At 37.2% G+C, this 27,382-nt stretch overlaps 1 protein-coding gene across 1 annotated transcript in view; it reads right to left on the bottom strand.

Moving 5' to 3' along the window:
* Positions 1 to 5,871: 5,871 nt before the first annotated feature.
* The window catches only part of THEMIS (thymocyte selection associated), a 103,188-nt gene continuing 81,677 nt past the window's right edge, over positions 5,872 to 27,382 (bottom strand). Inside the window, exons 4-5 of the mRNA XM_056126237.1 lie at positions 14,514 to 15,562; positions 5,872 to 5,946 (exon numbers count right to left, since the gene is read on the bottom strand). Of these exons, the coding sequence (XP_055982212.1) occupies positions 5,941 to 5,946; positions 14,514 to 15,562 (1,055 nt within the window). The 3' untranslated portion in view covers positions 5,872 to 5,940. The remainder of the gene's footprint in view (positions 5,947 to 14,513; positions 15,563 to 27,382) is intronic.

The following is a 27,382-nucleotide window of genomic DNA, read 5'->3' as shown; positions in this document are numbered from 1 at the left end:
TGTCACCCTGTTCATTCCATTCCAGGCCATGGGTTCCGATGTGGAGTTCATCGACTGATCTTCTTAGTCCTATCTTGGCATTAAAATCACCGACAATGATCTTGTAGAAGGTGTGATCTTCTTTATAGAACTTCTCCAGCTCCATGTAGAATTTCTCAGTTTCTCTTTCACCATAACTGGATGTTGGTGCATAGACAACAAAGATAGAAACTGCCGGTAGTGAGCCACATTTATTCAAATGTAATCGTCCGATTCGGGTTGTTAGGCATTCAAATGAATCAATGCTCGTGACTAAGTTTGTGTTGACAAGGATACCGACACCACCGACGCCTCTTCTATCACATGTTCCAAGGAACAGTTCTTCTCCAGTGTCGAAAACAGCATGATGGGATTGATGTCTTCTCGTTTCGGTCAGACCAATGATGTCGTACTTGATCTTTCGTGCTTGTACCATAAGGTCTTCAATGGATGCAGCAGATGCCAGCGTACGAGCATTAAAAGTACAGACAATCATTTTTGTTTTTCTGCGTTTTGGCAGCCTATGTCTGCCTTGGTGTTTTATCAGCCTCTCCTTCCATATCCTTCTCGACTCTGCATATTCAGGGTTAGGGAAATGAGATCCATTTATTACTGGATTTGGCATATCAATTTGGTCTATTTGGCATAGACTACGGATAGCTTGCCAGGCTCTGCCGTGTGGGTTGGATATTTAAGGATATTTAAGGTACCCTGAAAACATAGAGAAAAGTAAATTTGTTGTGATAATCTCTGGATCCTGGCCGTTGTTGGGGTTACACGGCAGTTGGAGGGTGTAACTGTCTAGCTACTGACAGGTCCAGTCCCAAACTGTGCAGGCTTGGAGATCTCAGCCCCGGGTCCCACACACCTGGGTTCCTCTGCCAGTTCTGTTATGTCTGAGGCTTATCCAAGTGTGTGGAGAGTGGCCCCAGTAAGGCCTTGGTTTATCACAACAAGCTCTCCATAGTCTACATATGTACACATGTCACTGTCACTGTCCTCCCTTTGTTCACCGATTTTCTCGAGCGGACCCACTAATGTCTCTATCCTGAAACTTGTTGTTACCGTATTTGGCATATCGAGTACATCACGGGGAGCATGCTAGGCTTTGCCCATGTACACATATATATACATATATACACACATAAATATATATATACATATATACAGTGCTACATATTTATGTGTATATACATATGTACATATATATGTACTACATGGGTTTTTCTGGTCAACCAATTTATATTTATGTTTTACATATATTTATTTATATTTAACATAAGGGCATTTATTCATAGTTTGTGGCTGTCTACTTTTCATGAATCACATAATAATCAGTCATGTTCCAAAAAAAGGAATTCATATCATTGTAGTACCCTAATTGAATGTGTTTCCAAAAAAATTTTTTGACAACTTGAATATCCATGAGATTTTAAATGATACAAAATACATGTATCATTAAGAAGAAATATTTTTGCGAAGCCCAACAATTAAATATCAATCAACCAAAACTTAAAATTTTATTCTAAATCCATAAGTGTATTATATCAAGACTCTTAAAATATTGGACATTATTTCTCTCTGAAAAATAAGAATCTTTTATTTTTGGATTATAAGACTTTTAGTTTAGGAAAGAAAGATATCCAACTTTCTTGATACATTTTCAGGTGGAAATTAGGATGATAATATTGAAAGTAACTTCACTTGATTTTTGTGAAGATTTAGTGACCAATGACTCATTCACTGTAAGCACACAGTTAAGAAAACTTTTCAGTTTCATTTTTTCAGACTTTTTGCATTTTGAATTTTCTCAAAGAAGACCATCCTCTCTTTAATTTTTCAACCAGCATTTCTAAAGCTTCATCTCATCTTCTCACATAATTCAATTCATATTTACTGACACCTGAATCACCAAGTTAACTAGAATTATTTCCTAAACTACAGGCCATAGTTAACTTCATCCTAGATATCTTACAGACAGTGCAAACTTTACATACACTCAGATCTTGTTCCTGCATTTTCTCTTGTATCTATGTCCTGTGTTTCTATCTATGTCCTGTGCTTCTAATTTAGTGAATTGTAACACCATTGATCTAATTTTCATTTCTGGATATTTCTTTTTTATTATCTGTTGTTATTTTCTACATTTCACTAAACACACTTCCCATAGACATCATGTCCTAAAACCCTATTTCAATCACATAAGCCAACATCCTCTCTCTCTCATATTCTCTAATATTCCATCTGTCTCTCTGTCTTTATCTGTGTTGACTATTTGCTGCATAGAGTGATTTCTAAAATAAACATTTTAATAGCTTGAATGAGTTATAATCAACATAACACTAATGCAACTGTACAAACTAGAATTTAATAATTCACAAAATGTTGTGGCACTCTTGATCCAATCTAGTTGTATAACCTTTAAATAAACTAAAAAAATTCTTTCTACCTGCTTGTGATTCACCCCATACCTTCTCCATACTGTAGGCAACCATTTACCTGTTTTCTAGCACATGAAACTGCCATTTCTAGGCGTTTTGTATCTAATGAAAAAATTTTGGTAAATTCCACACTGAACTCTCAGTATCAGTTACTTTTTACCTATGTTTAAAGTCCAAATTCTTTCAAAATTGGGATAGTTTAGGAGGAATCCATCTTTATTTTACTATGCAATGCAACTGATTTTGTTTTTTAGGGGCACTGGAAAATGCAATATATTTTGTACCACCAAGTAGGAAGAAAATAAACAAGGAACTAGTTTGTTTCAGGTACTACAGTTTTTAGCTATAAATTAAATGGGTGACTACTGTCAAAGAAGGGATAAAAGCTGTCGGGAAAAAAAAGAACGTATTGTGGAAAAAAAGAAATCAAAAGGTAAATAGGAGAAAAATAAGGCAGAGCAAATTCGATTTCCTATATTGATAACATAGCAGCGACCCTTGTAAAATTAACCAAAGAGAGAGAAGGAAAAATCACATGAACCTAATGAATAAAATAAAAAATAAATTAAATAGTATGAAGACCAAAGTTCTGACAGCTGATAGACGTTGGTGTGACTACTGATACAGCTCAGAAAAATCTCTTCAGTCATACCTGCAACAAAATATTTAAGTGACTCAAATATTTTTTTCAAGTCTCAAGCAATAAATATGGTATTAATACATCTTTAATTATCTGGCCCTCTCTTTTCTTCCATTATTACTCCATACTATCACCATTATAAGCTTTCCCAGATGCTTATATAGCTTTCAATTTTTCTGTTTTTTTTTTAATTTCTCCACTTAAACACGGGTTTACAAAGTTGTTCATGATGCATTTGTTACAGGCATTCAATATTCCAACAATCTCACCACTGCTGTTGTCTTGCTTCCACCACTGTGTCCATTTTCCCAAACAACCCCCAATTTCACCCCCTTAGCAGGCTCACAATTTATTTTATATTTCTTGCTTACCACTAAATGGCAAGCAGAATGGTCAAAAATATTTCCATGGAAGAAAATTTGTGAAAATTGTTTTATCTCACCATGGAAACATTAAGTCCTTGTCTGAGAATTTTACTAAGCTGTTGTTGCAAGTTAAGTCTTCTGTGTTAATGTTTTTGTTAGTCAAGATTGGTTGGCTTTTACATTACATCCCATCCAATCTGGTGTGCTACCACGAAGATGTCAGTGTTGTAGAGTTTGGATATGCCACTCCAGAAAATCTAGAATATTTAACTGGGCAGTCTGGAATGGCTGCCTGAGCTTCATTACGGTGGGAGCTGGCTCACCCTCTCTCATGAGATCTCCTCAGAGGTCAGTCCTAACACAGTTTGGATCATATTAAGCAATATTCTGCCAACAAAATAAGTGAATGAAATGTGATCCCTTCTGACTACTTATCTAAACCCGAATATAACTATTTCAACCTGAATATCTAAATACATTTTTCTGAGTGTATTCCCAAATCTTAGTATGTAATCTTATTAAGTTTTTTCCATATTATAAAACTTTTCTGTCCATTTTCCTTTTAATGTAATTGTCTTTTTCTCTGTTTAATCCTCTAGACAGAAATCCCCTGAGTATGGATACTGCATTTCATTTGCCTAATATGTCTCCAGTGCTTATCACAACAAATAGCACATAGCTAGAATTTTATAGCTATAGAAATAAATAAGTGTAAATAATTGTGTTAAAAATCATAACTTTAACATTTTGAAATAATTACAGATGTAAGTTATTTTAAAGTATTGTACATATAATGTACAATTAGTGGATATTTAAGAAAATCACTCTCCCAATCTTCTATTGCTATTAAATAGTTGTAGCAAAAAAGAATTTTCTTGACTTATTAGATACATCTTCATTGTTCTGGATTCCTTTGCAGACTAATCCTTATTCACTTTGGTGCTTTTACAGATCTAAATCTTCCTTAATGAAGAGAGAGCTTTATAAATGCTCTTGATCTTGTGTTACTGCCTACTTGATGTGAAATTCCAAACTTACTATTTCCAGTTCTATGATTCTTTCTAGTTCCTAAAACGTATTTCATCTAAATCCCAAATTGTTCGTTTGTTTGTTTGTTTAAAAAGAGGTTTCTGTGAATACCAAGAATGATACTAGATCATCCTTAAAATTTTAGCCGCTGAAGCAATAGCATTGAAGATGAAGAGTGTGGTATTGAAACATGAATCCCTGTCACAAACATTATTATAAATCACAGTACCTCAAATATTTTTTTTAATTACTACTTTTTCAAGACAACTAAAGATAGCCTATATTTTTTTCATCACTGAACTAGTGATGCAGAGCCTGGCAAGTTCCCTGTGGCGTATTCGATATGCCAAATACAGTAACGACAACAGGTCTCATTGTCCGGACCCTAAAAGAGCCTCCAATCGTTGGTACAAGACGAGTAAGAAGAGGCTGCTAAAATCTCAGGGTTGGGAGAAATGAAGACGTTACTGACGCCCACTCGAGTAATTTGACTATTGATGGGATGACAGTGATACAATGATACAGTGAACTAGGAAAGAAAAATATGAAACATGATAGACTTACATTTATAGAAATAACAAGTTCAGAGGAAGTTTCTTTACTTGACTGCTTTTTCCATTTTGATATCTTCCAGAAGAAGTTCTGGTTAAAACTTTGTATCTTCTGCAGTTCAGGCACAGTGCAATGGCCTGACATCTCTCAAAGACCAACCTCCAAAATGACATCTCAGTGCAGTTAAGTAGATTTTTTAAAATTTTAAACTTTATTTAATCAGCGTGTTTTACAAAGTGGTTGATAATACAGTTGATTCAGGCATTCAAAGTTCCAATAACAATCTCACCACCAGGGTGACCTTCCCTTCTCCAAGGTCCCTAGTTCCCCACCCACCACTGTCCCCATAAGCCAGCCCCCTTACCAGGCACAAAATAATTTACTTTATACTGCCTGTTTCAACAAAATAACAAATGGAATCCTTAAAAAACAAAAGTTCAACTAAAGAGAATTTTCAAAAATTGTTGTATCTCATAATGATGTTATTAAAGTCATTGTTTGAAGATGTACTGAGCTGTTGGTATTGATTGAGTCTTCTTCTGTATTATTGTTTTCACTCACTGAGGTTAGTGGACTTCTGTGAAACTTTCCATTTAATTTGCTGTGCTCATACTGGGCTGTCAGTATTGTGAAATTTGCAGGTATCACTCCAGGGACTGTAGAACTTGGAATATTCTTTGGTTCTTCATCTCTTCCAAGATTAGTTGTGAAGTTTTGAAGCTGGCCTGTTTATATGCTGGAGTACATGGCATGTGGGTGGGGATGCTGGACCTTCCCGGTAAATGGAGTGGGATGTGGGGAGGCTGCCTGCCCCCTACTCCAAAAAGGGCCCAGGGTTCTCAGCTTGGAAACTGGTGTACTTGGGAGTTTCATCCACTTGGCATCTCTTCCAAGATTAGTCCTGCAGCAGAAGAAAAGAATTAATATATATAAATATATAAAATGTAATTCATTTTTGTGTTCCTTAATACATCTATTTGAGATTCAGTTTATTTGAATAAAATAAGAAATGTGTGAGTTATAGGAACTTTAGTAATAGGAACTTAATCAGTAAATATAAGAGAAGAGATTGAGATTGCTGAGGGATTCTAATGGTATTTGAACACTTCAAGTTAAAAGTAAAAGGTAACAATAAAGATATGTTTCATAAGACAAAGACAGTATTTCAAAAGAAGAGGTGTTCAAGTATGCCATTTATAAAATGAACAACTTTGTAATCATGGTATGTTAATGAAAATAATTTTTAAAAAATGAAAAAAGAGAACCAGTTTGGGAGGTTTATGAATAGCCAACGTGGCTTGTGATTTATGAGCAAATGTACAATCAATTGCCCTCATTTTAAGTGTAGTACTTGAACATTGCAAATAGCTGATTCTTCTCTTTCAGCTGTTCATTTCTAAATAGGGATTCCCAAGGTCATAATCACTTAAAAAAAGTGACAACTATTCTAACCTATTAAAAACGAACTTTAAATGATTTATTCAAAAATTTAATTCAATCATCTTGCCAATCTCTTGGGGAATAGTTTTTCAGAATACACTTTTCTTTATTCCATTGAAAATTAATCCTAACATTGAAAATATGATTGTCACACATTTGGTGATATTTTAGCTCTCTTGATTCTACAGATGGGAGAGGAGGCGGGGAACAGTAGTAACTAATGCTTATCCTCACTTTCCCAGAGAGAACATTCTCTGTTGTTTGAAACTTCAAATAGGGCCAAAATTTTGCTTCATTCAAATATTTTCATTAATAGTGTACTTCATTATTTCGGTGCTCATTATCACTGTCACTATCCTCCCATTGTTCATCGATTTGCTCGAGTGGGCCCAGTAACGTCTCCATTGGAGACTTTGTTGTTACTGTGTTTGGCATACCGAATACATCACGGGTAGCTTGCCAGGCTCTGCCATGCAGGCAAGATACTCTCGGTAGCTTGCAGGGTTCTCTGAGAGGGGCAGAGGAATCGTCTGCTCCCCATGGAGCACATCTAGAGGCTCACCAACAAGCGGTTGAGTTCAGGGAACAAGCAGTGTTCACTAGATATATAAATTCACCAGAAAATTGCTATTATGTTATTAATTTGATAACTTTTTGTTGAAATTTTCTTGAAGTCAGGCAAAGTTTTCTAATGCATTACTTTAACAAATTCTTTTTTATTTAAAACTCAAAACTATTCTTTGGCTATGCAGCTAAGTATTAATGTAGTACCTGCTGGTTAATAGCACAACTTTAAAAATTATGATTACTCTTGTACATCTAGAAACACACACGACCTAAAAAACAAACCTAAATAGAAAACTCAAAACCTTAAAAATATTCTGCATTTCCAATTGTGTACAGATTTCTACCTGCTAGGTTTCAGTTGCAATTCAAGTTTGGCTGCTTTTTTAACTCAGCATGCCATTTATACTTTACCATGTCTTCCTGACTCTTTCATTTCTTCCTGCTAAAGGTAATAGTTCAACAAGGTTCACGCCAACTACAATCCTCAGGCAAGTTAAAAATCAAGGTTTATGAATCTGTCTGTTTCTTGTCCTAGGAACAGCTCAAATATCTGCCAAAAAATTTACTAATACTGAATCTCAGAATACACATATTATGAACTTTTTAAAGGAAGATCAGGAGTTCCCTTTAGGTTTTTTTCACAAATGTTGTTTCAAATCTAAATAATAAGAAAAGTAAAGGGAACTCTTGATCTTCCTTTAAAAAGTTCATATTTGTATATTCATGTTCTACCTTCACTGACTATGGTCTTTGAAAATTACTAAAACAGTCATTCCCATTCATAAGCAAGAAGGCTTATAGCATTTACATAAGACCAAGAGAAAATACCCCAAATTGGTAGTTATCAATCTTCAGAGGCACAAATTCAAATGCACATTTTTATACCACATCAGGTTAACAAAAACAAACCACATCTCTTAAAATCAAATGCTAACAGATGAAAAATTAAGTGGATATAATGCTGTTCTCTGAAGATCTAGATTTAGAGCTGGAGCGTGGGTTCTTTAACACTTTTCAGCTACTCTGACTATCACATGGGATCAAAACGAGACTTCACACTCCAGAGCAGCTGCTGAAGTGCTCTCCCTGCACTCCCAGGAATTTTTCTCTGCCTTTTCCTGCCTTCACTCTAATTCTGGTAGAGGGTATGAATTTTGGCTCAATTCGCAGTACCTTGCCATTACTTCCCCCCTTCCTTTTTGCCTTAATGTCTCCTCTGGGTATTCTTGTCTGAAAGAAATCTAGAAATTCCTGCAGCAAAGTGGACACTTGGGCATTAAATGCACAAACAGAGTTAGTGAAATGCAAGATTTCTGGTCCCACTTGCCATCTCTGAAGGAGTTGAATATCTCATCTTTCAACCAAAGGTTTGTTTTTCTATCTGGTTATAGACCCTTTCATCAGAAAACAGAAGTTACATTTCTCCTGTGTGGCACTGAGAAGTCATAGCTATATATATTCATGACAGTCGAAAAGCCCAGTGAGTATCTGTTCTTTCCAAGTATCTGGCACTACTTCTGACACAGAAGTCGATCCTCAGGGAAAGCAAATCTAAAAATATTCCTATTGAGAATATTATTGAAGACTTGGTTGCATTTATTTAGTCACTTATTAATGTGGTTTTCTAAAATCTGATTAAGAATCCAAATGAGCAAATACTTTAAAGAACCTGAGGGGTCACTTTATATAGCCTCACCTTTATGTTTAGACCCTCAATTTTATTCTCCCAGTTAACTGTCACACTTTAGAAAAAAGAACAGTAAAGTCCTCAATACAAAATTTTGCAGGCTTTTAGATGTGCTGTCATCTCTACTCATATCATTTTTTTACCACATACCTGCATCAACTTATAGTCACAGAAGATCCTCAAAGTACTACTACAAAGATTTTTTTTCTTATTCATGCTTTACTACACCAAGAATGCTTTGACAATCATACTTTGGTAAATTTTTTTTAATGTAGGAGTACTGCTATTTATGCATCCACTAGCTAAACTGATTGAATTGGGCATGAAGTCTGCCTTACTTTTTTAAAAAAATATATAATTTTATTTATTGAATCACCAGGAGAGCAGTTACAAAGCTTTCGGGTTTAAGTCTCAGTCATACAATGAAACACCCTTACCTTCACCAGTGCCCATTTTCCATCACCAAAAACCTCAGTATACCCCCATCTCACACCCTCCTCCTACCTGTCGGGCAGATGATTTCCACATTACTCTCTCTCTGCTTTGATCACATTCAATATTTTGACACCAGACCCACCATTATTATTTGGGATTTTGCCCCAATTCTCAGATCTGCTGAAAAGGCAACACTAGACAATTTGTTTTCTATTGCTGGTTGTGAATAACATATGGTGTCACGTGGCTGCAGTAGTGTCCGTGTGATTTTGGAATTCTGAAGATTTAACAATAAAATCTGGAGGGATTTCTCAATCTCTATACATCTTAGATGAATTTAAGAGGTTCAAAACTAAAACTGAATACCTGTCTTTGGTGAATTTGTCTAAAACTAAGTACATTTATATCCTTACTTTGAGATAGTCCATAGATCTTTTCTATTATTTAACAGTGAAGAAATGACCTAGTAAAGTTAATGACCCACTGGGAAGGCAAAAGTAAACTTTCATAATAGAGTATCCAATACTCCAGTACATCTGTAACAAAGTATTTTAATGAGTTAAGTTAGTTTGAATAGTTAAGCTCTGAATTAGCCTTATAAACTGTGCCCTGAATTTAAATCAATATTCTACATTCAATTAAAATTCTTAGAAATTTGTTTTCAATGGCTGTTTCTTGCCCATAAAGTACAAAAAGTATTCTTTCCAGTTTCTTCAAAAGCATACATAGATAGAGAGCTTTAATGTAGATATCAGAAGAAACATAAAAGAAATATATGAAAGGGTGACATTGTGATAATAATAGTTGGTTGCAAGACTTTTGTTTGAGTGGAATATGCAGAAACTGACAGAACTCAACTTGTATTTCAAAAGAGATCCACTGAAGATCCTCCTCTTTCACAATGTAAAATAGTATTGAAAATGAAAAGGTCTGGGGTTCCAGGACATAGCACAGGTATGAGGTTGCAACGTAGTCATCAAACGTATGGCACTGCCAGGAGTCAGTCCTAGAGGACTGATCCCAGGGTGCTGAACTTGGAGTGGACCCGAGGCCTTTGAGTATTGCTTAGGGGCTTTGACAAAAAGAAAAGAAAACTAGGGGACCAGTAGGTCCAAACAAAATTATAGCAAAATTATTTAATTTTTTGGTTATTAAAAAATAAACCTTTATCTATTACACTAGAATTGATGGGATTGACCACAAATAAAGAATCATAGACCTTTCTTAATTGACTAATAAATTTTCTACCAAGTAGGAATTTCCTGGTACTACTGGTCTAGAGTGGCTAGACCACTACTTACTTTTTGCTGTAACATTGCTGGAGAAAAGAAATCTGTTTCAAGATATTACATCAAAAGTATCCTTTTGACTCTCATCCAATCTTTTAAGTGGGAAATACTAATATGCTTTTTGTCACTTAGTGTTTTTAATGCATCAAGTATCTAATATCAGTTACTACAAAGTCAGGTTTTGGAGTTGGAGTAATAGTATAGGAGGTAGGGTATTTGCCTTGCATGCATATGACCCAGATTCGAATCTCAGAACTTCATATGGTCCCTAGAGCCCCATCAGGACTGACCCCAATGCATAGCCAGAAGTAAGCTCTGAGCACTGCTGAGTGTGCTACCCCTCAAAATCAAAATCAAGTTTAGACAGTCTTTTTGCTCTTCTGTTTGTAAATGAAAGTGATTCCTGAATCATTAAACATATTAGCTATTCACATCTTAGTAAGCTTCTAGTTGAATGCTGTTCTTCAGAAATAAAATGCAGAACTAGACAGAAAAATTCATGAGTAGGAATTACTAAGTGATCTAGAATCCTACATGTATAAATTTAGTCAAAAGTTTTGTCAATTTTATCTTAATAGCTGTGAGATAATAGACGTTATATCTGTTGTCTATTGGTCACTGTTCCATATTCCTAGCACAGTTTCTGAATCTTAGTTAATTGTAAGGAGAAAAAGAGTACCTAGAAAATCTTTTGTTCAAATATTTGACCTTTGATCCTGATTCCTGACTCTAAGTGTCTAAATTCTTGTAATTTAAGAGAAGTAGGAGATTGTTTGTTTTAATGAGACAACCTGGTGGCTCCTTTATAGCTCTGGTTACCAAGAAGACTAAGCCATAATTAGAAAATTGGAATTTTCAACAGCATTCTATCTCCAGAGAGAGGGAGACTGGAAATAGAGCTAAAAATGCATCATGCAGCTATGAAGCAGCTTCAAAAATGTCGTCAAATTACTGGATTCAGAAAGCTTCCAATTGGTGAACACATCAATAACCAACTTTATAGGAATAGAAGTAACTGGAGAGTCCTTCTAGACCTTATTTTATGTATGTCTTCATCTGACTGTCATAATATCCTTTAAATTCTCCCTTAATAAAAAGGCAAACATATTTTCTAGAGTTCTGTGAACTACTCTAGAAAATCATTCAAAATTATGGGAGGGTTTTATGAGGTGCTCTAATTTGTAGTCAAGTCAGGTAGAAGCTGTTTGTTTCCTGGGGAACTGCTAGTGACTGGCACCTGTGGTGGGAAGAAGTCTGGCAGGACTGGACCCTTAACCAGAGGTAAGGTTGGAGGTAAGGTGGCAAATACCCTACCTACTATACTATTGCTCCAACTCTAACTCCTTAAACTCTCTCCAGATAGAGTTTCAGGATTGAATAAAATTGAGTGAAATAAAATTGCGTGGTGTGTGTGTGTTGAGTCAGTATTAGAGGGTCACCCTACCATCACTGAATATGGCTGTAGTATGAAAAAAAATGGGAGGCACAGCCTTCTCAAACCTGACTGAAATTTCGCATCAACTAGTAGCCTAGACACAAATTTGTTGCTTAGTGACTGCCTCTCTTAATAAAACACTTAGCCCATTTTCAGTGACATTTTGACAAAAAGTCTTCAAAATTTTTAAATCTGATTTCTATGAATACTTATTTAGGAGTTCAGGGTTTTTTGACCACCTTTTTGTTTATAGTGGACAGCTATTCTTTCTGCACTTCCGATTTTCACATATTATTTAACAACTATATTATTTGAGACTGCCAGTTCTCATACACTTTCTTTCAATTTTCAGTTACAAATTGGGTGGCCAGTGAGTTGACTGAAATAGGAAATGGCATGTGATCCAATCAAATGACCTTAATTTTAAAAAGAAATTATATTTTTCTATGGTGATATCACTGTGAGCTATAATATATAAGAAGTATGTCTCTTTTGACTAATGCCAAACTGAAAATAAAATAATGTGTAATGAAAATGACAACTCATTCTAACAGTTTCAAGATCCAGCTTCCAATTTTTCCTGAAGCTTACCTCTACCCTTGAGTTCTCAATGGACACATGAACTAATTTACTGAACTGGGATAGAAGAATGTCTCTTTGCAAATTAAACAAGTCTTCACTTACATAAAGATTTTACTATCTAAAGTTTCTACATATTATTTCCTCCCCAATTTGTGCATGTGTTTGAGGTGGGGCTGGCAACACTCCTGGAAGGGATCAGGGTTTATTCCTGGCTTTGTGCTCAGAGATCATTTCTGAGACTCAAGGGATTCCATTATATTATTAGGGATAGAACCCTAGGAGCCAAGTTCAAGGTAAGTGCTCTACCTGTTGTCCTATTTCTCCAGTTCCTATTCACTTCCAAGTATATGTTCTATATTGGCTTTCTGTGGTTGCTTTGACAAAAACTTGGTGGCTTAAAAATACAGTCACTGTCTTAGAGTTCTATAGGCCAGAAATCTGACATGGGTGTCAATGTTTAACATTAAGAGGCCAGAAGGCTTACTGAAGAGCATGGGGTGGGGGGGGGAATGTTTTCTTGTCTTTCTTAGCTTCTAGAGGTCATCTGCATGCCTTGACTCAAAACCTCTGGGCTTCATATTCAAAGATGCAATACAGTGAGTGTTTCTTTGACTATTCTTACATCTGACCCTAGGTTCAACTGGGAAAGTTTTGAGTCACCTGTGATTAAATTAGAACTACCCACACAATCTATATAATATTCTACTCTCAGGCCCTTCATTATAAGCATGGGAATCAGAGTTTCTATTGCCATGCCTGTAACATGTGAACAAATATTGGGACTTTAGGAGTGATTGACATAGGGAAATGATGAGCATTATTCTGCCTTCCACCAAAAAAATGAGAGTAATATTCCACTTCTCAGTTGAAGTCATTTAATTGGACATCTTCTATATTAATATCAGCCTGTTAATCAACATAATTGGAAACAGTTGTTTTATTCAAAACAACCCCTGAAAAAAAGTTTTTTTCTAGAGTGGAAATTTCTGCTGGTTTGATCTTTTTTTCTGAAGATGAGTTTCGAGATCCTTACTGGTACTCTCCAGCATATGATCAGAACGCAACCTTTGAAATATGGAATAAAAAGTATTTCCATACTCACATACTTGGAGCCTGAGGCTTCTATCATTCTTGAGAACAGAAAATAAACACAGCATCCTCTTTGTTTTACTAATTGCTTTGTTTCCCCAAGCAGCGAGCACAACATCTGCCAGACCAGAATGCATTCTTTCCACACACCATCTAACCACTGCCGGCCAGATAAACGACCTACGCTTCATGGAGTAAGGGCAAATGCTTTCCAAGCACTCAGCAGGCAATTTTCAAGAGGCAAAGACTTCAAGCAGAAATGAAGTTGAATTCACCAAATCTTTAGAGTGATTATGGAGTTGTTGATTCTGTAATGATCTCATACTGTCTGCAATTTTATTGATTTTGTTTTTCAATAGAACTATTAAAGATTACAATTCTCAGATAGGCAGAATGTGGGCAGATGCTCATATTCTCACACACAGTTCTGCCAGGATATTTTTACATCTTTCTGCACATAAAACAAAATGAAGACATGTGTTATAGATGCATGCTACCACTAACTCCCCCAGAAGAAGGGAGTTTATTGTATGCTCATTTCCTGGATGAAGTATTAAAACAACGCTACCTAGATAAAATGAACAACACTTCCAAAAGAAAAGTGATTTGCTTTGAAGGCAACTTATTAAGCATTCTTAATTACCCAAGCACATTGAAATGGAAATTTGGGTCATCGTAGCCAAATGTTACTCCTGTCATTTCTTCATTTCTAATTCAATATAAGCTTCATGACATATCTACTGATGAAGCATTAAGTATAAAATACGGCAATGGCTTATGCATCTACTGTGCATCAAAAAGTTTCTTTTCAAATGTGGTTTGAAAGATGGAAAAGCTAACTAAAAAGCTAACTAAAAATTTTTTTAAAAAGCTAACTAAAAAGAGACTAAATTCCTTTAAGAAAACATTCCAGAAAACCCACACAACTAAAATCATAGTCTTACCTTAGGAGCTTGGAGTTGAGCCAATCGTCTTTGTTCTGCTATGGTCATTGGGGTTAACTCTCTCTGTTCCACTGAGGGATGTTTGGGAGGGAGAGGTGGGGGTTTTAAGAAAGAGTTTTTATATCTCCTTATCATGCAATACTGCTCTTCAGTGAGCTCTTCCACCGGAGACTTAAGTAGAAGTGATTCTGAATCCTTAGATAAATACCGTAAGATCCGCACAGACATATTCAAGCGGTTGACAGGAATTTCCCAGCATTCCTTGGAGTTAGCGACGTCGCTTATGAGTAAGTAAGAGTCTATGATAGCATCCTCCAATTGCAGTTCTGGTACTGAAGCCAAAATGTCTTCTTTAATTGAAGGATCTCTCACAGATACCTTCACATTGAAGGGAAATCGGAAGGAAGAGGAGATGGTAGGAATCTGGTACTGTTTCATATCATGTATCTCCTCTACAAAACCTCCGTCCAAGTACAAAGGGAGCAGTGCGGCCTCGCAGGAATTTTTGAGGAGCTTTTCACAGGTGAGAACCTCTAGTGCTTTCTTCATTCCCTCATAGTGAACTTCAATAGTCTGTAAGTGATGCACGAGAAAATGGTCACCCACAGACACTGATGACAGCTCATCATGAGGGGCATGAAAGGCTTTGGTGGCCACCACGTAGAGAGGCTCCCTGGCGTTCCTCGCTATGTTAAGGTCATAGGCAGTGGGGAACTCCCGAGGTCGACGCTGGAATTTACCTTTGTAGCTAGTGGGGATCAAGAAGTGTCTCTTAGGAAAAGTGCTTTTACTTTCTGAAGCGAGGATCCTTGATGCTTGATACTTATTGTGGATCAGGATGTTTTTACCAGGCTGTAAAATACTTCTAGGCATCTGACTTCCTTGTAGGACTTCTATAATTTCAACCTCTATTGGGAAGCTTTTACTGTTCATTTCAAAAATATCTTGTGTGGAAAAGAACCGAGAAAATGCATGACCATCATAAGAGTCAGTAATGTCTTTGACTTCAATATCTAAGTTGGAAAGAATGTAAAATATATCCTTTGGGGCTGAAAAAAAATAAGACTGTGATTACCTTGTGCATTAAAATGTTACTGTGAGTTTATACTCTGCCTTATTTCTGTTTTGGCTCAGGGGACAACGGATAGTTCAAAAGCTGGAACACATGCCATTCATGTCAGATCCTGTGCACCATATAACCCTATCCTTACCATAATGTTGGCCTGAGCAAAACTATTAGACTCAAACCACTGGCGACAGCATCCTCCCCACCACAAAGAAGCTCAAATTATCATGATATAATATCCTTTAACATGCTGCTCTCATTTTTTCAAATTTAAAACTTAAATTGATTGCACATAAAACCAAAACTCATCAACTTGAAATTCAGCCAAAAGAAAGACATTAAGGGGTATGTTTGAGTTCTAATGAACCTCATCAAAATCACATCCTTCTCATTACAGCCTAACAATAATTGTTAGTTTTGTTCTACTGAATCATTCCTGAGTTTTCCTTTATGTATAAATGAAAATATATGCATATGTTTAATGTATAGACACATTTTTCAGGAAGAGTCATATCATTTTGAGTCATACCCTTGGTGCACCAATAGTAGATATATAAAGTTAGCTGAGAAGAAAGTTCAGCTACTTGAATTAAGACTATGTCTGCATAAAGCCTAAGAAATACAAACTTTGCAGGGGAGGGGAGGCTCCCAAGAGAGCTCGGGAGGCCTGGAGGTCTTACCTGTGATTTTTGCAACTAGCCAGCAGTTCATCGCATGGGACTGAGGATGTCGTGCTGCTCAGGCACTTTTGTGCTGAGGATTACCTGAATCACCTCACTAGTGCTTGGGTGTCTCCAGGGATACATTTAGCCATGCTTAGGGGACCGTGTGGTCCTAAGAACCGAGGTGGGTATATTTCAGTCATGCACACTTACCAGTCTCCCAGCCCAGGAATAAATTCTTAACCTATAATTCTATAAGATACAAAAGCATTACAAAATAATGGGCCATAAAGTGCTTAAGATTGCTAATTACAATTTTTTTTCCAATGAGAATTTTGAAGATGGAGCATTAACACATGGATAGAAAAAAGGTGGCATAGGATAGGATGCCAACAAGAGGAGCCCCAGGGGTCTTGCTTGGGTGCTTAGCATCATATACTTTGCCTAATGCTTCACTGGTGACTAATGAAATTTTAAAATTCTTTCCAAACTGCTACTCTCTCAAAACTCTTTCTCTGAATCTATGGAAATGCTTAAAATATTGTCTTAAAATCACTATCTGTTCTCCACAAACTAGCCCACATAGATCATTATAGTTCTTACCTTAAAAATAAAGTTACATGTTAATAGTAACATTTTATGCTGGCTTATATTTTTTACATAATTTAAAAACACTTTTTATAGCACTTTCAAGATATGCCATCATTTCCCAGTAACTCCACTAACTCCCTTCTGTCAATGTTACATACTTGCCTGTTTTTGAAAATGAGTAATTTGGAAGAGTACAGACTGCATTTCCTTTTATAAAACACTACCATTTCATTACTTATAATAATATTGTCTGCAGTATCTCATCATACATAATTAAGTTTGTGCCATATTTTTATATACTGTATAATAGAGTATGAAAAAAATTATTATTTTTATTTTATTTGATATAAGAGTACACTTTTCTAAAGACTAGGGCTGGAGTGATAGCACAGTGGGTAGGGTGTTTGCCTCGCACGCGGCTGACCCGGGTCCAGTTCCTAGCATCCCATATGGTCCCCCCAAACACCACTAGGGGTGATTTCTGAGTGCAGAGCCAGGAGTAACCCCTGTGCATCAGCAGGTGTGACCCAAAAAGCAAAAAAAAAAAAAAAGACTGAAGATCTATAAAACTTACAAAGATTTTGCATAACAAAAAGCCTAAATGAAATAGTTTTTGCTGATTAGCTTACTTTATAAAGTTTGGCATACTAAAAGTTCCATGAGTCCCATGGAACTTTTTAAATGCTAAAATCTTGGTTATATGTCATTACCTAATCTGAAAGTATACTATAAAGCTATACTGATCAAACAAACAAGGTACTGGAATAAGTACTGATTCTCTGACCAACGGATTAGAAGAAAGTACCCAAAGAAAAATTCCTAGATCTATAATGAACTAATTTTTGATTAAGCAGTAATGAATGCTTCTTCAACAAGTGGTATTGGGGAATCTGGATGTAAAAAAATATGATGCTCTATCTGTTACACTTTAAATAGAACTTGATTCAAAGTGGATTAAAGACCTTGAGGTGAGAGTAGAATAAATAAAACACACTCAGGAAAATGAAGCAAAATTCTTTAAAATTTGAAAGTCATAGTTTTCAATTTTATGGTTCTATTGACAAAGGCAACTAAAACAAAAGTAACAAATGAACTGCATCAAATTAAAAAACTTCTGCATGACTAAAAATAAAACATTAGCCAAAATTGAAAGACACCCAACTGAATGGGAGAAAATATTTGCATTCAACATGTCAGATAAAGAACATCCACGATACATAATCACCAAAACATCGCAAAATTCTATTAAAAAAATCAAAAGAGAAAATGAACAGACACCTCCCTAAGGAAGACCAGTAGGAACATGAAAAAGATAATCATCACTTATTATCAGGGAAATCCAAATCAAGATGACAAATAAATATCTCTACCAGTGAGAATGGCACATATCAAAAAAGCTGGGAACAACCTGTGTTGGCAGGGATGTGGCAAAAAGGAACTTTCATCCACCACCAGTGAGAATGTTGTCTGATTTAACCCTTATGAGAAATAGTACAGATTAATCAGAAAAGAAACAATAGAATTACTATATGAAACCTTAATTCCATTTCTTGGTATTTAGCCTTAGGATGCAAAAACATTTATTTAGAATAATATATGCATACCTAAATTGCCTAGATATCCAATGACAAATGACAGATGAAGAGATATAGCACAGCTAGTAAGGCATTTGCCTTGCACACGGCTGACCTGGGTTTGATTTCTCTGTTCCTCTCAGATAGCTCAGCAAGCTACCGAGAGTATTCTGCCCGTACAGCAGAGCCTGGCAAGCTTCCCATGGCGTATTTGATATACCAAGAACAGTAACAACAACACTCACAATGGAGACATTACTGGTGCCCGCTCATGCAAATTGATGAACAATGGGAGGACAGTGCTACAGTGCTACATATAGACAATAGAACACTATGAAGATGCAAGAAGGGATGAAGTCACGCAATTTACTGCAACTTGACTGGAACTGAAGGATATCATGTTAAGTGAAGTAAATCAGAGGAAGGACATTTACAGGATAATCTCACTAATCTGTGAAATAGAGAATAATAGGATGAGGGAATACAAGGGACCAAATGAGGGAATGCAAAAGATCAAAAAATGTCTACATTAGGGGCTGGAGTGATAGCACAGCGGCTAGGGCATTTGTCTTGCACGCGGCCGACCTGGGTTCAATTCCCAGCATCCCATATGGTCCTCTGAGCACCGCCAGGAGTAATTCCTGAGTGCATGAGTTAGGAGTAACCCCTGTGCATCACCAGATGTGACCCAAAAAGCAAAAAAAAAAAAGATATCTACATTATCCTTGACATTATATTATAGAAAATGAGAAGGTTAGGGAGGGAAACAAGTGTAGAAGTTGGAAGAAGCTAAGAAGAAATAGACCAGGGGTAACAGGGTTATGAGTCAGTCATCCTGAGACACATCAATAGTGGAAAGGTGTGATATATGTATATATTTAAACCATACAGCCAGCAACACTCTAAGCATGAGACACAAACTGCCACAACCAAACTTAAAAATGTGCCTGTCAGGTAGCATGGTAGGTAGGGTGCTTTCTTTGCCCACAGCTGACCTGGGTTTAATACCTGAAATCCCCTGTGGTTCTCCAAGCCTTGTCAGGAGTGATCCCTGAAAGCAGAGTCAGGATTAAATCTTGCAGACCACCAGTTGTGTCCCAAAAAACAAACCAAAAATAGTGGATGTCAAGGAGGCAGGCTGGAGGGTGGGAGCGAACCTGTGGACATTGGTAGAGGGAAGCTGACACTGGTGGTTGAATTAGTGTTGGAATATTATATGCCTAAAGATCTTCTATGAATACCTTAGTAAGTCACTATGACAACCAAAAATTAATCTAAAAGATCCAGACACGAAATTTTATTATTTGATTAATTTATTTCAGATTTTTAGGCCACACCCAGCAGAGTTTTGTCAGAGTACTGTGCCGTGTGGAGATTGAATGTGTCACATGCGAGGCAAATGCCTAAACATCTGGGCCTCTCAGGCCCAAACCTCAGAATTTAAAATGAGAACAGGGGATCTGTACAGGAATCCCATTTTAAGAATTCTCTGAAGATGAATTGAGTACTTGAATATCACTTTGAGGAATGTATAACTATTTCAGAAAATAAAAAATATTTGAGATAAATAATGATGAAATTAAACTAAGAATCTGGAAAATTAATTTGTCAGCACAGTGGGAAAATTAGCTGTTGTCAGAATAACTGTCTTTTTCTATTAACTGACTTAAAGCCAACAAATACCCAGTGAACCCAGATTATGTGAACCCACTTAAAATGCCAATCACTTCTCTGTCTACTTCAAATTTTATATGTTTTTTTTTTCAGCACAGCAGTAGGGCGTTTGCCTTGCACGCAGCCAATATGGCCAACCCGAGTTCGATTCCTCCGCCCCTCTCGGAGAGCCCGGCAAGCTACTGAGAGTATCTCACCCGTACGGCAGAGCCTGGCAAGCTACCCCTGACGTATTCGATATGCCAAACACAGTAACAACAAAGTCTCCAATAGAGATGTTACTGGGCCCGCTCGAGCAAATCGATGAACAACGGGAGGACAGTTTCAGTTTCATATAATAATATATTAAAAGGCGACTATTCCCTTTAATCTAGCATATTTTATAAATCAGAAGTCAAAATTTAAAAAGTGTTATAATTACTAGCATTTGAACATGGTATCCTTAAACTTTATGTTTTACTCCTTTAACTTTTTTTTTGCTTTTTTTGGGGGGGTCACACCTGGCTGTGAACAGGGGTTACTCCTGGCTCTGCACTCAGGAGTTACTCCTGGCGGTGGTAAGGGGACCACATGGGATGCTGGGAATCGATCCCGGGTCGGCTGCATGAAAGGCAAACGCCCTACCTGCTGTACTATCTCTCCAGCCCCACTTCTTTAACTTTTTATAAAGTTGTTTACAATACTGTTAATGATAGGGTTTCATACATACAACTTTCCAATATCCCCCTACGCCACTAGTGTATGTGCTTCCTTCCAACATTGTACAGAGTTCCCTTGTCAAATACTGCCTTTCTGTATTCCCATCAAGATATACTAACAAGCTCAGTTCTCTAAACCAGTTCACAGATTCTGTGGTGAATGCTTTGAGTCATTTGTCATTCCCTTTCTATGATTCTTTAAATCCCATATGTAAGAGAGATCATTCTGCATTTTTCTCTCTCCCTTTGGCTAAGTTCACTCAGCATGACTAATTAGCATGAGTTAATATTATTCTATTATATTCAAAAGTCTTTCCATGAGAAAGACAAAGTATTTACTATGTTGCTGTTTTATCCTGTTAAAAAATAGAAATAATATTTGTTTATAGCAGTATAATTCCATAATATATGGTTTAGTTTCATATATGGTATAGACATATTTTATAAAGTGAAAGCTATATGCATGTATATAATATTTTTTAAATAAAAGAGAAGAAAAATCACTGCAATGGTTTATAAACATATTGTTTTTAGATATCATTGTTCATACATTAGTATGATTCAATTATGGCCATATATGTCTGTTACAAATTCCTTATACAGCATGTGCTATTTTATACTTGGAAATGTAATTTTTGTTTTCCCAAATGACTTTAGAGTGTAAGGTAATTAGAAAAAAAGGGACTTCCCCAACCCCATCAAAAATATCTTGAGGTCTGGGAGATCACACAGTGCCTTGCACAAGTCTGACCCAGGTTTGATTCCTGGCTCCTGAACCAGCCAGGTATGATCCTGGAGCCACAGATAAGCCCTGAGCACCTCTGGGTATGGCCCCCAAAGCAAAAAAATATATATATTGATAAAGAGAGAAGAAAGCAACAACTCAGAGTACAAAAGATTTATTCTTGGAAGAAATTTTCCAATTTCAAATTCATCTGGTATAAAAATTAATGAGGCAAAAATTTCATTCTTGAAAAATATCATTTTAAAAATCTTCTAAAATATTTTCTTTCTTGATAAAATGAATTCTTACAGTATGTGCTTTTTGTTTATTCGAAGCAGCATCTTCGGAGAACAACAATTTCCATTCCTCTCTACAAAATTGAAATTCGCAAAGAACTCATATATAAATGATGTTATTCATTTATTTAAATGTATACCTTATTGTAAATATTAAAAAAGCCATAATCTCCAGATAATAGATGAAAAAATTAAAGGATAGAAGACAAAAGATGGAGAAATATTAGAAAACTAAGAATATTAGAAAACTAAGATATTGTTAAATGATTTTCAAAAGATATAATATAGCATCCTTAAAACAAGAACATGGTAACATTTAAACAATAATATAAAAAATAATTCTTGGAAACTATAAATATGAGAGCTGAAATTAATAATTCATTAAAACTGTTGGAAATAAATTTTAAAAAATTTCTTTGAAGTTTAGCCAAATATAAGGAGACAATCACTGTATCACTGTCATCCCGTTGTTCCTCAATTTACTCTAGCGGGCCCAAGTAACGTCTCTATTCCTCCCAGCCTGAGATTTTAGCAGCGTCTCCTTACTCATCTTTCCCAACGATTGGAGGCTCTTTCAGTGTCAGGGGAATGAAATCTGTTATTGTTACTGTTTTTGGCATATCGAATATGCCACGGGGAGCTTGCCAGGCTCTGCCTGTGCAGGCAGGATACTCTTGGAAGCTTGCTGGTTTCTCCAAGATATATATATATATATATATATATATATATATATATATATATATATCACTTAACTTAATCACTTAACTTCCCGTTAGTCGTCGATTTGCTCGAGCGGGCGCCAGTAACGTCTCCATTTGTCCCTGTCGCGTGCTAGTGTAGCCCAATGGCATCTCTTCGCTCCGGGAACATGGAGGGCCTCAAACCGATCGTTCATGACCTTGACAAAGAAGTCTGACCATCTGGTAGGTGGGCGGCCACGCGGTCTCTTGACATCCCGTGGAATCCAATCAGTAACAGCTCTAGTCCAACGGTCGTCTTTAAATCTCATTACGTGACCAGCCCATCTGATTTTCGACACCTTGGCAAATGAGACAGCGTCCCTGATCCTTGATCGTCGACGGATGTCAGAACTCCGGATTCGTTCTCTCATTTGAGTGAAACGTGATATTCCAAGCATAGCTCTTTCTATTCTTCTTTGGGAGACCTGAATGGCGTTCTCATCTTGTTTGCGTAGGGCCCAGGTCTCTGAGGCATATGTTAATGCAGGAAGAACAGTGGAATCAAAGAGATGTGCCCGGAGCTGGAGGTTCTTCGTCCTCTTAGCTATTTCTTCGACGTTCTTGAAGGCGTTCCAAGCCGCTCTCTTCCTCCTGCGCAGCTCAGGTGCCAGGTCATTTGTCATGTTGACCTCTCGACCTAGGTACACATAGCTGTTGCATTCGGAGATGGTCGTTCCATTGAGAGCGAATGGGGCGTCAGGAACAAGGCTATTTCTCATAAACATTGTCTTCGTAAGATTCAGCTGTAGTCCTACCTTTCCACACTCACGGTCAAAGTCGGCCAGCATTTGTGCCGCTTGGCTGATGTTTGGTGTTATTAAAACAATGTCATCAGCAAAGCGGAGGTGGTGTAGTTGCCGACCATCTATCTTCACTCCCATTCCTTCCCATTCCAGTCGTCGCATGATGTTCTCGAGGGTGGCACTGAAGAGTTTTGGTGAAATGGTATCACCCTGCCGCACCCCTCTCTTGACATCAACGATCACTTCTTTGTAGAATGGTGAGATCCTGGTAGTGAATCCGCAATACAGCTCACGGAGGATCCTGATGTATTGGGCTTGTATGCCCTGATTGGCTAGGGCTTCAATGACCGCTTCCGTCTCAACAGAATCAAAGGCCTTCTTTAAATCAATGAACGTTAAGCAGAGCGGCATCTTGAACTCCCGAGAAACCTCAATGAGTTTGGTTATCGTGTGGATATGGTCGATGGTGCTGAATCCTTTGCGGAACCCTGCTTGCTCACAAAATCTCAAGGCCGACCTAGGCTGCCACAACGAAGGAAGACAAAAATGATCGTCTGTACTTTCAATGCACGTACGCTAGCATCAGATGCATCCATCGAGGACCTGATGGTACAAGCGCGAATGATCAAGTACGACATCATTGGTCTGACCGAGACAAGAAGACACGAATCTCACCATGCCGTTTTCGACACTGGAGAAGAATTGTTCCTCGGAACATGCGATAAAAGAGGTGTTGGAGGCGTCGGTGTCCTTATCAACACAAACTTGGCCAAGAGCATTGATTCATTCGAATGCCTAACAACCCGAATCGGACGTTTACATTTGAATAGATGTGGCTCACTGCCTGCAGTTTCTATCTTCGTTGTCTACGCACCAACATCTCATTATGATGAAAGAGAAATCGAGAAGTTCTACATGGAGCTAGAGAAATTCTATAAAGAAGACCACACCTTCTACAAGATCATTGTGGGTGATTTTAATGCCAAGATAGGACCGAGAAGATCAGCTGAAGAACTTCACATCGGAACCCATGGCCTAGAATGGAACGAACAGGGTGAGAGACTGTCTGAGTTCATCATGTCGACCAAGACCATTCATGGTAACTCACAGTTCCAGAAGGCAGAATCTAAACGATGGACATGGGAGTCTCCCGGTGGACGATTCCACAACGAAATAGACCACATCACATTCAATCGACGGTTTTGCCTGACTGATGTCGCTGTTGTCCCAAAATTTCGAACGGGATCGGACCACCGTCTCCTTCGTGCAAAATTCTACTTCACAGAGCGGGGAGAAAGGGCTGCAAAGTTCAAAAAGAGAACTCCCAGAACGACCACCAACTGGGAACTCTTTGGTACTATTGCGGCAACATGGGAAGATGCCATTGTTGACAACATTGATGAGGAATACGATCGACTGGTTCAGCACCTCCATGAATGTGCGAGGAACGCCAAGAGAGAGATAGCCACAAAAAGTCGCCTATCTTCGAAAACTCTTGAGCTAATTCGCCAGCGTGGTTTGGCGCATGCCTCAGGCAACCGCAAGCTAACGTCCGAGCTTGCAAAGCAGTGCAGAGATGCGATCAAGGAAGACCTCAAAGAGAGAAGAGCAGAAGTACTGGTAGATGCGGCAGAAGCCGGGAAAAGTATTCGTAACGCCCGCCTGTCCTTCGCCAACTATAGGACCAAGATGACTGCCCTCCGACGTCCTGATGGATCCATCACATCCTCCAGAACGGCAATGGAGAAGATTATCCATGACTTCTACTCAAATCTCTTCGATAGCCATGTCCACTTGCCGACATACCAAATTCCACAGGATGGGTATGTAGTTCCCAACGTTCTCCCTTCCGAAATCCGACACGCCATTTCGTCAGTAAAGAAGCAAACAGCACCCGGCCCAGACAAGGTCAGACCTGAACACCTGAAGAACCTGCCGTCAGTACTCATCAATACACTGGCTCGGCTCTTCACTCGCTACCTGTCTGAATGCAAGGTTCCATCTCAATGGAAAACCAGCAGGACCGTACTACTGTTCAAGAAGGGAGACATCCATGACATTGGCAACTATCGCCCGATCTGCCTATTGTCTGTCATCTACAAGTTGTTCACTCGAGTCATCCTGAATAGGATTGGCAGAACACTAGATGAAGGACAACCATGTGAGCATATATATATACATATGTATATTTCTTTGTATGGTTTTGTTGCCAACTGTCTGAACCCCATCAAATATGGTGTGGTAATTATGGAAAATGGGTAGGAAGTGTCTAATGTGTTGTGTTGCCTCAAAGCGGCCACACGGTCCAGAAAGTGGCCTGGAGTATGGTGGCAGGTGGATAGTGGAGGTCAGCTGCCAGGGCTATAAGGAGACAAAGTACATAAAAATTCTTAATCAGTAAAGGGAATTCATAAGAAGTAAAAAGACGAGTTAAAATGAAATTATCAATTAAATAATCTCACAAAGAAAGAATCTAAATTTCCAGACTGAGATTGCAATTGCAATAAAATAATTTACACACCACAAACCATATTCTTGTGAAAATCCTGAATACCATAGAGGCTAGACAGATAAGTAAACCTTTCACAATTCTGTGGAAATATTATTTTCAACCTGGAATTCTACAATTAGCCAAGCACGTATTTCTCTCCCATGAGTTAGTCAATATCCTCTGCACCCTCTTAGAGGACACAGGTAAGACAGGTACCTCACAACTGCATGAAAATCAGAAAGGAGAATGTTATTTGATTCTGGAAATTGCTAGTAAGCACAGAAACAAATTCAAGAAGAACCACTTTTGGTTCCCATATATTGACACCGTATACCACCAAAATGTTGGTATTAAGGAGAAGGGTTGCTTAGGTTATGTGGTTATGTTAAGAGTTGCCTTGGTTGTTAAGATGGAGGCCTCATGAATGAAATCAGTGCCTAGCATTCCTTAGATAGCAGATTCCAACTCTGCTTTCTTTTGAGGACACGGTAGAAAGTCAACAATCTCTATCACGTATAAGGTCTCTCATTAGAACTAAATCACACTGTAAACTTGTCTCACACTTCTGTTTTCCAGAACTGTGGAAAATAAATTTGTTTTATTTTTTTATGTCACTCAATTTATGATGTTTTTTGGTTACAGCAGCCTGGGGTAAGACATGAACTTTTGCAATATATCTGGAGGGCAACAAATTTAGATTTTAGCAGAAAAAATAGAAAGTTCCAGGAGGAATAATTCTAGAAAGAGGGAAACAAAATAATAGAAAAGATAGATTTTCTGATAGTTTAGGCTCTATGAAAACTGCATTGGTGACTTTAAAAAAGGAAAGAAAAGAAATGTTGGAGCCTTCTTTAAGAATTTAGTAGAGCACTGAAAAAAACATAACAATAAAACAGTAAGATAATCTTTGAAGTAAAAAACAAAAATACTGAAATGAAGCTATAGCCTTCTTATATTACTTGATTAAGAAATGAAGGGTCACAATAACAAAAGCGCTAATGCTTAACCACAATTTACTATATTCTAAGAAATGTGAGTAATAAGGAGGAAGTAGAGATATAAAAGTTAAATGTTAATCTCCATATGCAACAGTCTATAGTAACTGTCTAAAGTTGGTGAATTGGAAAATAGAAATATCTAAAAATGTTAATGAAAATATTTTCAAAAAGCCTGGGGAAAATAGAAAAATACTTCCAGTTAAATCTACTAGCAGAACTATATTATCAGAACTTTAAAAAATATTTTATTTATGAAATTCTTTTAAAATTTATCTGGAGTAATTAAAGTCCACTGATTAGCCAAAATAATCCTAAGAAAAAAGGAGAAGGGAAGGCTTTCCTTTCCCAACTTTAAATTATATTATAAAGCTGCAGTAACCAAGAAAATGTGGAGCAAAGACAAATTCTTAAAGACAAAGATGGTTTCTCAGACAAATGGAATAGAACTGAGAGTCCAGAGACAGATGTTTGGGTGTATGGTCTTTAAGAAAAGAGCAGAGCATGAGAAGAGCCAAGAAAGTCTCATCAACAAATGGCATTGGGAAACTGTCATTCACATGTTTTTAAAAATTGAACTCCCATTTTATCCAAAAGTCTATTCAAAATAGTTTA

This window comes from Sorex fumeus, unplaced genomic scaffold (assembly GCF_029834395.1).
Source record: "Sorex fumeus unplaced genomic scaffold, SorFum_2.1 ptg000061l, whole genome shotgun sequence".
NCBI classification, from domain to species: Eukaryota; Metazoa; Chordata; class Mammalia; order Eulipotyphla; family Soricidae; genus Sorex; species Sorex fumeus.
This window is presented reverse-complemented; position numbering and strand designations above follow the sequence as displayed.